The sequence below is a fragment of the Xiphias gladius genome, chromosome 4, assembly GCF_016859285.1.
Source record: "Xiphias gladius isolate SHS-SW01 ecotype Sanya breed wild chromosome 4, ASM1685928v1, whole genome shotgun sequence".
NCBI classification, from domain to species: domain Eukaryota; kingdom Metazoa; phylum Chordata; class Actinopteri; order Istiophoriformes; family Xiphiidae; genus Xiphias; species Xiphias gladius.
In genome coordinates, this window is record NC_053403.1 from 23,391,229 (window position 1) to 23,404,131 (window position 12,903).

The 12,903-nt window shown below is 37.6% G+C and overlaps 1 protein-coding gene across 2 annotated transcripts in view; it reads right to left on the reverse strand.

Annotated features, from left to right (window-relative positions):
- Nucleotides 1-1,045: 1,045 nt before the first annotated feature.
- epha7 (eph receptor A7) overlaps nucleotides 1,046-12,903 on the reverse strand; it is a 97,952-nt gene continuing 86,094 nt past the window's right edge. For both annotated transcript variants that reach the window (XM_040124921.1, XM_040124920.1), the window contains exons 15-17: nucleotides 9,452-9,645; nucleotides 8,773-8,928; nucleotides 1,046-7,608 (exon numbers count right to left, since the gene is read on the reverse strand). In XM_040124921.1, the coding sequence (XP_039980855.1) occupies nucleotides 7,494-7,608; nucleotides 8,773-8,928; nucleotides 9,452-9,645 (465 nt within the window). In that variant the 3' untranslated portion in view covers nucleotides 1,046-7,493. The remainder of the gene's footprint in view (nucleotides 7,609-8,772; nucleotides 8,929-9,451; nucleotides 9,646-12,903) is intronic.

The following is a 12,903-nucleotide window of genomic DNA, read 5'->3' on the forward strand; positions in this document are numbered from 1 at the left end:
GTGTTTTCAGAAAATCTCCTTTCTTCTCTTTCTTTGTCTCCTGTTGTCTTTAGTTCTTGTTGTTCTTGTATTGTTCTATTCGTCTGAGCACAACAGTGTTTAAATTGTGTTCAGGCATGAGACTGTTGTCCTGATGAGTAATAATCATATTTTCCTGATAGTATTTCCTATGTTGGTTTCATCTCCAAATATATAAGGTAATCAGAAGTTTCATGTCCAGATCTGTTACTTAAAATGGTACCACTTTCTAATAAGACATCATTTATGTGACTATATGAGGATATGACTGTTTACCTTGCAGAAAATGGCTGGAAAGGATTTGTACCAAATCCTTATTAGGCATTTAATAATGGATGGACAACATTACAACTGTATTTTTACCGCATAAAAAGGATAAACACGAGTGCAAGGGCATTAGCTAAGGGCTAATGCCTTAGAACAGATCTATTAAGTTTATGGGTTAGAACTTATTAACATCTTATAAAGGGTATCGTCTTAGACAGTGGCGCACCTAAATTCTGTGACATCAGATCACACCCTTCAGTATCCAGATTTTAAAAAAAAAAGGTATTATCAAATGGTAAAACCTGTCATTTTCTACAAAAGTCAAGTCAGTAAAGTCAGCCAGGTGGATTTTAGCCTGGAAATCTGACTAAAATACTCATATATGGTTCAAACTAAAAATAGACTAAAAGTTTTCGTCAGCATTTATTAATGATTGAAGAAAGGCTAATATGTCAGGTAAAACCAGGCGCAAATGTTAATCGGTTTCTTCGAGTAAGACAAGACCAAAATATACCAAAAACTAAATATAGACCAAACTATATAGTAGTTTTCATCGACTAAAAACTGACTACAAATATGAAAGATGTAGTTGACCAAATTTAACCAAAACTCTCAGAGTTCTGATCTCAAGATCATAAATGTAAAGCTAGCTTTTAAAATTAAGACCATCCAGGATATGAGAAATGATAAAAACACTGCAAAGGACACTCAAAACTTCTATAGAGATTGTATTATATTTCCAAAAATATATGTACAGTCTATTACAAAGGTTACAAAGCAAAAAGAATTGTCTATGTAACAAGAAATTGTCTAATTAAATGATCTTCTTCTGTTGGGGAAAATACTTTTAACCAGTGAATATTCTCAATACTTTCATCACAGAAAAATAAATAATAAATTGACAATTTGTATTACTGTACAACAAACTAAAAGGCAAAATAAAGACAAAGTCGAAGTTAAGATGGCGATCCTATCAACTGTCTTTGGTCCTAAATGAGAAATTATGTACAACTGAAATCTTGTATGTGACAATATTTCATCTGCGAGATATAAAAATATAGTGCATTTTCAATGTATTCAGAGCTCTCTACTGAGTAATATGTGTAAAAAAAACAATATAAATAAAATGTACAAGTTTTACAATTAGAACATACACAAAGATTCCCTCAAATTTCGACTCTTTTTGACACAATCAACAGTGCTGCACTCTTTGGAATCATCCACCACCTCGCAAAAGCAGTGAAATTAATTTCCAACGGCTGTACCACAAGATTTGAAAAATAACGTCATACTTAATCTGCTATTCCTGATTCCAACCAACCCTCTACATCCTGCAGGTTTCTGTTTTTTGTTTTGTTTTTTTTTTCAATTCATTTGTGTTTTTGCTGAAATAGAACCCCAGCAAAACTTTTTTTGGCCAAAGCTGAGCAACCTCAACTGCAGAATGCGGATGAAACAAGCTGAAACAGACGGTAAAGCAACTTCGTTGGTGAAGGTTACAGGTGATTTGGATGTTGAGATGTGTTTATTCCGAACTTAATCTCAATTTGGCCCAAAGTGCTGTTTCCCCAGCAGAGGAAAAGGCATTCTACCTTAGAGTGTAAGGGGCCTCCAGGGACCTGGTTTTAAAATCAGAGCGGTGGTGGGGGGGTCTGACAGAGTGCTGCCTGTGAACTGGGGAGTTTTGTGCTGACTGAATTACTTTTTTTATTCAATTCAAAGGTTGGGCCAAGACCTGAGCTTTGCTGTATGGATAAGGGAGGGTGTGTGACATGGGGGCTTACAGCTGGTCAGGGTGAGTCCCACAGTGAAAATGGATCTCAGCGTACATCCACAATAAGCTGGATCATTCTGAAAACAGAGTTTAAAGTTTACAGATGTGCATCCTAGCATGTTTAGGTCATTTTAGTAGTGTTCTCCATTCACTCTAAAACACCTGAACAACAGAACAGCTGGAAGGTTTTTGGACCTATTTTGGTTGACGAACAAAAAAACTTTGCATTATTCTGATAGCTGGTTCCGTTTTGAATATGGTTCCCGGTCAGTGATGCCAGAGTGGACTGAAAAAAAGTAGCCCATTCAGAGCCTAGAACCTGCCCAATCATCAGAGGACTCCAGTTTTCAAATTTCCACTCAGGAAAGCATTTTTGTGTATACATACACCCTCATGAACGTAGTTAAGCTTTTAAATATAGGATCCCAGCACTATGTTTGACATATACACATAGAGAATAGAGTCAGCATGTGTATGAATATAGTTCACAACGGACGGAAACAACAAGATGAACACGCCAAAGTCGCGGAGCTGGATTCCTACCAGTCACCTTGTTGTCACAGGTCATGTGTCCATATCACTACACCATCAAGTCAAGACAGCTTACACTAACAGCAATGGACACTGAACATTAACTGAGTTCTACATACAATCAGTAAAGTACTGCATTGAAGTCAAAGAGAGTGATTAACCCAATGACCTGAAAAACATTGTGAATTATTGCGGTGGTGTTCAGTCTCTTACGTCTTTAACACCCAGTCAACAACAGCGGAAGTCAAGGGATAGAGTGGAGAAGTGACATTCAGCACAGGTCCCCCCTTTGCATTTGAATTTGGGACCTTGTGGTTCATAGTCAGCACCTTTACCCCAATAATATCAACTTTGCAAGTAAACTGGTCATATTTTGTTTTCAACAACCCTAACGTTAAATACAATGGAGGTTCTATGAGACTTAATGCCGTGTAAGTTTAAATATTTACCAAATTCACCAAAAAAATGATTACCCATTTGGCAAGTTAGGACATGTTGTACAGTACAGATTATGCTAAAACATTTTTTGTCACTATGTCATGAATTTTAAATAGAATTTAAAACTTTTCATTTCCAGATTTCCAACCTGTGACTCAATTTTGGTAGAAAATACCAAATTTGCATACTTGATTATGCTAAAAAGTAGAGTGAGGGTCTTTGTAAATGATCATTTGTTGCAGTGAAGCAAAATTTCATCACATATTACAAGATGTGTGTCAAAAAAAATGAAGTCTCTATGACCTTCTGGTGATATTTGACAATTTGTTCGAAACTTCAAGCGCTGTATAGCTAACTGTTCGATTTTGCGCATATAAATCCCACCCATTTTGATCAATCGAAAACCAAAGTTCATATTCAGACTGAGACATGACCATAGATCATGTCATCTTAGTTTCAGAAAAAATTGAGTGGTCAATGGTGAGATATAAACTTTTTGAATTTTTTGTACTCCCTTAGAGGCTGAATGAACCAAGACTGTGCAACAAAGCTGGGACCTAGCATCCAAGCGTGCACACCAAATTTGGTTATAATAGCTTAAACCAGATTCGATTTATCAGTGTTTATGTGAAATTGACTTCAACAACATCATTTCAAAAATATATAACTCCAAAACAGTGCGGAGAATCAAAATAAAAAGTGATAACTTTTGTGCGGCTCAGTTTAGACCTTTCGTGTGAAGATTAAATCAAACGTGAAACCTGTGAAAACTTAACTTAAAATGGATGAAAATCCCAGGATCAGAGAGGGTGGGTCCCCATTCAAAAAACGTTGTGAAACCGTCCATATTTAAGAATAATAATCCTTACGGTTCCTAGAAGGTTCCAGCATGTGCTGTGCTTGGACCCCTAACAATTCTTTTATCACAGAGCTGTGACAGAATAATCATTAGAATAGGAAAAAAAAGTTTGAATTGAGTTGTCATAAACTAAATTTGATTTGTAGGTCATCAGTTATCAAACATTGTGTGTCACAGTGAGCCTGTTGAACTCATTGCCCTCTCAATCTCAATCATACTGCTTGGATGAAAAGAGGGACCGATTTACTGAAATATAGCCTAGATTTTGATTGGTTGAGTGGTAGAAAAAGTTTGCCAAAATTATTACAACCTGTCCAATATAATTTTTACCTTCCTATTTAAATAAAAAAAGAATCCAATTGGGCACAAAACACTGGTCCTGGTTGTCAAAATATCCAGATTTGCTGAGCTCTAAAAAATCCCTTATCAAACCTTTTATCTCTTGTTGTTGTTAAGTAGTGAAGAAGAAAAAAGAATTTTCCAATTTTAGCCAGCCGTGACACTGCATGGCTGGCTAAAATTACATTTTTTGTTTTTGTATTTAATGTTCTCTCTGCGAACTGGGGCCTGAACTCTACCAATGATCGATGGTGAGGGAGAAGAAATATCACAGTCTGATGATGACATAGACCGGGTACTCTGCTAAGTCCCTGCTAGTCAAATCTCCGTGATCACGTCTACCATACAGATTTATGAGATAGCCGTTTTCAGTTACATATTTTTGTTTGTGTTGTCAGAAAACACAACAAGAATTAAATATTGATCTGATATTGGCTCATTATTATTACCTGTTAACTAGGGAAACCAATATTCCTGTGCTGTCCAAATCTAGAGCTGAAACAATTTGTCACTAATTTGATTAGATGATGAACAACTTTTGATAGTTATTCATTTGAGCTATATAAAGTAAATATTTGCCGTTTTTCATATTCTCCTATTATCCTGTCATTACTTATTATAGACTAAGTAGCTTTAAGTTTTGGATGATTGGTTAGCCGAAAAAGTAATTTGAAGACATTTTTCATTGTTTGCTGTCACTTCAGGGCCCTAACAATTATTTTATTAATGGAGTAAATATTTGGGGGACTGACTATGAAAATAACCATTACTGTACTTACTACACTAATCAAACATTTATTTTATCTTTACTTTGTCATCTCACAAAATAAATATAAAAACATGTAAATGACAATACCTGTACTGTGTAATTAACGTTTGAAATAAGCCATTAAGAGGGCTAGAGGCGACAATGACATGGTTTTTTTTCGTTTTTTTTTTTTTTTTAACTTCACCACAAAGACAGGTGATTGTTTTCCAAAACCTCCATTACACTAAAACATCAAGCAGACTTTTTCAGTTTTACCCACTTTGAAGAGTGTTTATGAAAGGCTCAGTGTTTTAGTTTTAAAATATAGCTGACTTAATATGGACGTAGTCTATGAGACAATGGAGAGAATGAGTTACTGCTTGTTACTGAGCTCAAGGTTGATTGCTGATGTTTTGTCTATTGCATTCTATGCAAAACTTTAAGAAAAATGACTATCATTCAAAATATAGATTTATATCTCAGGTTACAGGAGCAATAAAAGAAGTTGTAATGGTTTTCTTCTGTGAACACCACTCCTCTTTACATGACAGCTGAATAACAGTATTGTCTTATCAAAGAATACTGAACTAAAACATACTGCTTTTGAAATAGAGACAGATGGCACCAAATAGGTTGATTGGCTTTTAGGACATCTTCTGCAAAGCCCCCTCCTTTCTGTTCTCCATACAAAGCCGTATGGACAAAAAGAGTAGCAATCTTAAGAGACACTTGAATGCAGGTTCCATCTATGCCTGTGAGTGATGAGCAGCGGAGATTCATGAATAAAGAAGGGAGCTGCATGGCTGCCTACAGAGCCGGGACGATGGAATTAACAGCATGATCTGCGTATGACAGAGGCTTCATCGTTTGGGCCTGCATTTTCATACCCAAACTCTGAAGGGGCTCTTTGATTTCTGGGTGGCGAGTTGGTGTCAGAAGATGATGTCAGCAAGGCTAATTGGCACCTTTCTAGTGTTTCGAATGTTGCCTCTCTCATATCAGCAACCAGTTCAAGTTCAACATTTCCATGCCAAGTTAGAGTTCCATTATAGGTTTAGCATATCATAATGGTAAAATACAACATGATTATTTCATTTGATAACTTGGCACGGCAGTTTTTCTGAGCACCTTCCAAACTGTTTTTAGGTCAAAGAGGTACATTCCTTTCCTTTCCAGCGGTGACTAAATCTTTCCAAAGGGTTTGTCTCAGCACAGCACACACATGTTCATACCTAGCACCTTATAAATCTCAAGTGAGGACCATTTCGACCTGGTTATTATTGCTCTGTTTAGTTCATCTCTCCTTTGCTGACTGTGTCACCCGTGGCGTTAAACCATGTTCGTGAACTTGATTTCACCGGTTCAAGTTCCAGATAAAAAGAAAAAAAAAAATAGGGAGCTTGTCCACCCTCATAATGAACCGCAGAAAGCATTGCCACTGAAGTGCCTAAAAGAGTGGCAATACTTAATCTAACATATTTTAAGGCAGTATTACGTCTACACCTTTCTTGGATCCACCCTAAAAGTTGTATTTGCAGCTGAACAATGCACCAACCTGTGTGCAAAATTTTAGGCAAAATGATGGCAAGACAATATGCGGCGGCACCAGTTTCAATACAATCTTTCACCAGTGCTAAAACATTCTACTCAATAACCAAGTAACGGTTTCTGTGTTTCTTTTAGTGAACACTAAGACATAGGATATTGCTACTCTGATATAAAAGTCTGGTGATTCCAAGAACAGTTCACGTCTTGCGTCTCCTCAATGTTGCACCCTTCGGAAAATTCCTTAATAAAAAAATTTGAAATGTTGAAACCACGTCAAAAACTCACTCTGGTAGGCTGCAAACAAGCATGTGAGTATATCATGAAAACACGAATCACTGCAAACAGTTCAAACAGTCCAGCATGTCTCCGCACAAGAAATACCTTGGAATCTGCACCTAAAAAGTTCCCTCTGTTTTGGATAAAAGAGAGTTTACCCTGTTGTCAAGTCCAAATAGAAGACCAAAAAGATTTGCTGCATGCGCAACAACATGTCACTGTGGCAGATACAAAGAAAATGAACAACTTAGAAAAAGAAAGAAGTGAAACCATTGCAAGTAGACAAGATGTTTTTGTTCTTTTTGCAGAAAATCCATAGCCATGGTGTGCACTTAAATCGTTCAGCTAAAGTTCAAGAAACATAAGCGTCAAACTCCTTTCCAATGTGCCATTTGATATGTGGTTGAGTTTGTAAGCGCTTCTTAAAAAAAGAAAGAAAAAAGTAAGTCTCGTCCAGGTAGTTTCTTTTTTTGTTGCTGTTTTTTTTGCCCTTTTCCTCTCTTTAGTGCCCTTTGAAGATGCGGACCACAATCCTTCACTGAGGAACAAAGGAATGATATCACTCCGGACACAGCCGGAAGAGTCAGACATAACAGATGTCTGTTTACTTTGACGAATATACTGGTCACATCCCAGGCGCTGCTCCAGATAAGTTCTGTTTTTGTTTTCGGCCAGCCCGAGGTGGCCCGTTCCAGTCACACCTGGACACCTGTGCCATGGAGATGTAGCATCTGGGCTCTCATAGTCTGTATGCTGCTCATGATCTTTTTCTGATGGCCCACCAGAGTGATTCCCAAGCTCATCACGTCCCTAGAAGACAGGACATCACATCAGTTAATGCACCGGACCATAGTATGGGACAAAGCAAGTGAGATTAACAGCTTCAGGAATTTCATTATTGCGAGTAATTGGAACAAAAAAGGCAGTAACACACAGCTTTGTTTATAAATCTCCATAATACATTTTAACATTAATATCAAATATGATGTGGCAATAAAGTAGGATCTGAAACAGTCTGAAGTTTCTTTTTTTTCTTGGGTAATACTGTATGCTTGGAAAGTTTTGTTGAACCTTTAGAAATTTTATTGGGATGTGGAGACGGATGTTGACATCTGATGTTCACGGGAAGCTCTTAGTCACACACAGCCAGAGTCTGGGCCGTTGCTCTATTCAACTTGTCACGTGTTCTCAAACAGTAAGAAAAATAACAGCCAAGGCTTCACAGAAATTCATGCAGTTTCAGACGGGGATTTTGGACCAGTTATACAGCAAACACAAACATGCACAAGTACACAGTTGCCCTCAGCTAAAGGTACTTTCCAAAAAAAAAAAAAAAGATATGGATGAAGCTGTCACTTCAAACAAGCAAAGAGGAAGTGAAGAACGTAGTTGTGTCATTGCAGTGGAATTAGTTTTTTTTTTAAGACTTAATGTGAAACATCTGTGTAAAAAGTGTTTTAGTGACTTTCATTGATGGTAGCTTAACAATCAGTGAAAATACAGCAAAGTAGAAGTAATCAGAAGTAATTAGTGAATGAAAACAGTTTTTCTGATATAATAAAGCAGTGGGTATAACTTGGCTCTCATTTCTCTACAGGTAAACATAGAGAAAGTGTTTAATTTGCATTAACAGCAAATAAAAACAGGAGGAACAGGAAAATCAATTTACAGGCTTATGACTAAATTAAGTAAAAGTATAGTAATAAAACAGGGAACATTATATGTAAAGGCACGTCACTAATAAAAGTCTGTTCTCTTTGCACTTTCGGTAAATAAAGGCCCAGGCCACTTAAAATTAAAGGTAAGTTAGAAAGACTCGTAAACCTCATTGGATGGCAAGTCAACCAGATCTCTACTTGAATGTAAAATGCATGAAATTTGTTTACTCAGGCTCAGATAGAAGAAAATGTAAGTGAGATCACAGTCAAAACATGTACTGGTGCTTAACCCCTTTAGGGCTTCACATCTACTCACTCGATTGACATCCTGGCCACAGATTCCAGGGAACTGTAGCCAGCTGCTGTGAAGTTGTCTCTATATCGTTCCATCTTGATGGCTTCCAGCCACTCTCCCACTGAGCGGAAAGCGGTGAAGTCTGGGGTGTTCTGATCTAACAGTGGACTAATTGGTCTGTGGGATGAGCACAGAAAGATGTTTATGTCTTATGTGAAAAGGAAATGCTCCACTGAAAACACAATCAAGCAGGAGACAAAACAAAGTGACGACCAAAGGCATCCAGCGGTGCAGTAAATTGCAAGAAGGGGAAAAACTAGCTGAATGAAGGCTTCAATCAATACAAAATTCACAAATGCAGCATGTCAGCTTTCTGCTTCTGAAAAATATTTTGGTCCATATCTTTTCAATCTGAATACATTCACCCCCTAAAGTCTCCATATAATAAAGTGCTTTTTAACCAGTTGTAACCTCCGAGTCTCAATCTCACCTTGGGAAAATATGCTCTGACTGCAAATAGAATTCATTTGACAGACATCGGAGTGAGGTCTTGATTCCCCACTACACTTTAAAGTACCAGGAACTCATTACAGAGAATTCATAATTACATAGCCTAGTGTAAGTGCAGTTGGATTCTCTTTTCCTAAGACCTAATGAAGCCACATTTTAAAATGAATCGTTTTAGGTTTCACTTGCTCACCTTGTACACGTGCCCATTGGGGTTTTCAAGGTGTTAGGGTTACGAATCATCTTATCAAGGATGCCAACTATCTGATCAAATTTGGGGCGTTCGCCTCTGTCTTTCTGCCAGCAGTCCAGCATTAGCTGATGCAGGCCTGGTGGACAGTCCATGGGGGCTGGAAGACGGTAGCCCTCCTCTATCGCCTTTATGACCTGAAGGATGCAAAACAGATGGCTCATTAGTATCAGCATTTAGTATCACCCAAACCCCAAACCTTTCAGGGTCAACCTTTAGTAACCCCCTAACCCAAACACCTAGGCATAACTTTTTACTATCACAATAACCCTAAACCATTTAGTATCACCCTTTATGTTCACCCTAACCCTAACTTCAAACCCTTTGATACCAAACATTAGTATTACCCTAGCCCTTACCCAAACCCTTTAGTATCAGCCTTTAGTGTCACCCTAACCCTTAACCTTTTAGTACCAGTTTTTGGTCTAAACCTAACCCTGCCCTTTTAGTATCAGCCTTTAATATCGTCTTAACTCTTACCCTCTCTGGCAAAATGAATAATTTATTACTCCACATGCACACTTCATCCTTTTATCATTGTATTTGTAAACAGAAGTGGCCGAAGCTTAACCATCAACAGCAGATGTCATGCACTGAGGAACAGAGGGCCTAACCAGATTGGATGGTGGTGTGTCTCTTTGGTTAGTGAGTAAAAGTCGCTACACTGATGAGTTTTTAGGAATAAAATGAGGCTGCTGAGTTCCTTCTACTATAACTTCCCCTGCTAGAGCTTTTAATGATCTCCATTTCTATTTGTGAAGCCTCTCTGCAAAAATACAGCCTGAAAGATGTTGTTTTAAAAGCCCACTTTACCAAATTTTCTTCTATGTCCATGTCAGTTTACTCATCAAATGGAGTGCTACTCAGCCCGTGAAAACTGTTGTTTAATGTATTTGTCAAGTTTGAAAAAAAAATACTCATGTGTCATCTCATCAACCCAGACACATTACCAAAACCAGACCTTTTATATCATTTGATGATCCTGAAAAGGTTACGACTGCTCTTCATTTTGCCTTAGCTTGATTAGTGCAACTCTTCTCTGACTGGAGGGACAGAGTCAGAAAACAATCTCCTGCCTTCAGTTAATGCTAACAGCTCCAGCCAGGCTTTTAACCATTACTTTAGGAGATCGAATCATATTACGCCGATCATCGTCTTTCTTTACTGGTTGACTACTGATAACCTGCCACGCACTACAGGGTAATGCTTCTGGTTACATTGCAGATATTTACTAAAATATATGCCACAGTGCAGACAGACATGTTTCCCTGAGATGAATTTCCCAAATTGTCTAAACAAAAGACTACATTTATACAGCTCTGATTAATACTAGAAAATTTATAACTGAAAAGCCGATATACCTAATCTATTGTCACTCCACATCATGCATTCAGTTTAGCAGTTCATTAAAAGTTAATGCCATTATAACAGTAGGTGGGCACTGATTTGAGCCCTTAGCTCCCTTTCCGTTGTTTTTTTTTTTTTGTGGATAAGGAGCTGTGTATGTTGCTGCATATATTCATCAGCTATTTCTGTCCGGACATCTCAGACAAGAATGAGTCATGGAGGGAAAAGGTGTCAAAACATTGAAACTGTTGGGTAAAATGCAAATAATGTTCTTCCAGCATCCCCAGAGGATGTTTGCTGACGTCTTGACAAAGCACAAAAATTTCTGACATTGATGTCTGTCAAGTAGTGGAGTGGCAAAACACCACATACACCACTTTAATGCCCGGACATCTTGTTTTGCATTTCTAACATCTGATTGTTCAATCAGCAGGCCTCTGCTTTGGAGCACTGAGGAATCTTAATCATGTTTAGCCCTGATGCTATGGGTACTGAACACCAGGCTCCATATAGAAATCTTAAGGCCAGAACTCATGCGCCTTCTACCATCAATCAAAAGTGTCAAGTGTCCGACAATAAGGAAAAGCTTCAAGTGGTCTGGCGCAGTTGGACTCCCTCAGTGGGAGTTGGCAGGAAAGCAGGCAGCAGCACTCAGAGAACTGCGGGCGAGTCAATCATTATAGCAGTTTGTGACGTTTGTAAAAAGATGTGTGGGGCTTTAAAAAGCAACTATGTTCTTTGAGGAAGAAAAGTGTGGGCAATGTCAGGAGTCAGCTCTTATAATTTATCTGATTGTAAGACAGGGTTGGTATAAAAATGATCATGTTGATTATGAATCATGATTACCCGTCTCAGGTTCACAAATCAAATTAGTTTTAGCATTCTGGAACTTTAAGATACATTATCTTATTTAATTACAGAAACTAATAGAGCCCCGAAATATCTGAATTTCCCTTGTAGCTCTGATGGATTGAGTTTCCTAACATCAGCTTTGAGGTGGGAGAAAATTCTGGCACTCTGAAGCAGTGTGACTGTTTATACCATGTGTGTACTTCTTTTTTTCATTTTTCCAGAGCCGCATTGCTACAGGAGCTGGAAAGTCTTGACTGTTAAGGTTGACTGTAAGCAACAGTGATTCTGATATTCGAATAAGAGTTATTATTCCATTACTTTATTACTATTTACCTTCAAAGTCTGTCTTCTTTTGTATCTCCATGCCCAAACTGAGTTAATCCTGATGACATCACAATGACATAATTTGGGAATATTTTCTCACACTTTACAAAGCTCCTCTAGAGCTACAGAATACATTATAAAAAAATTTTCATAGGTTGAATAGTACTAACCACAATGAGCAAACCTAATTAAAAATTAAAAATTGGTTGACTGCCACTTTCACATCTGAGCTTATCTATGACTTTATTCTTTCTGAATTCAGTTCAGTGTAAACCGCAAAATATGCATGAGTTGTTTGCTGTGTTATTGGTTCAACACTGCTACTCACACTAGTTCTCATTACCATAAGTTATAATGAACTTAAGAAATTTGAATCAAAAGCCTTCTGCATGACAAGTGTTGGCCACTCCCATTATTCATATTAACAGCACTGCCAAATCCAAGTTTCTCAGGACTTCATTTTTATGCCTGTCCCATTTCAGGACTGTTCTTCCCTCAAATGGATACAAACTACATGAATATAGCAAGACTTTTTGGAACTAATTAAAGCCAAGGTTACCATCCCCGCTGAGCTGTTCTCATGAGGGTCCTGCAAGAAAGCCTCAAAGAAAAAACTAAAAACTGGAATTTTTTTATTGTTATTTATTGTAATTTTTTTTATGTTTTAGTGCGATGACTTCATTAGCGATAATTAGAGATGACTGTGGGAAAATCTTATATTCTTACAACTCATGCTAACTTTAGTTCATTAGTTAGTTAAGATAGCAGTGCTCAGCTGAGACCCAGTTTGGAAGTAATACATCATCTCCACTCTACTAAAACTATTCTATTTTAAGCAATAAATTATTAATGATTTTGAAATTGGAGACCCT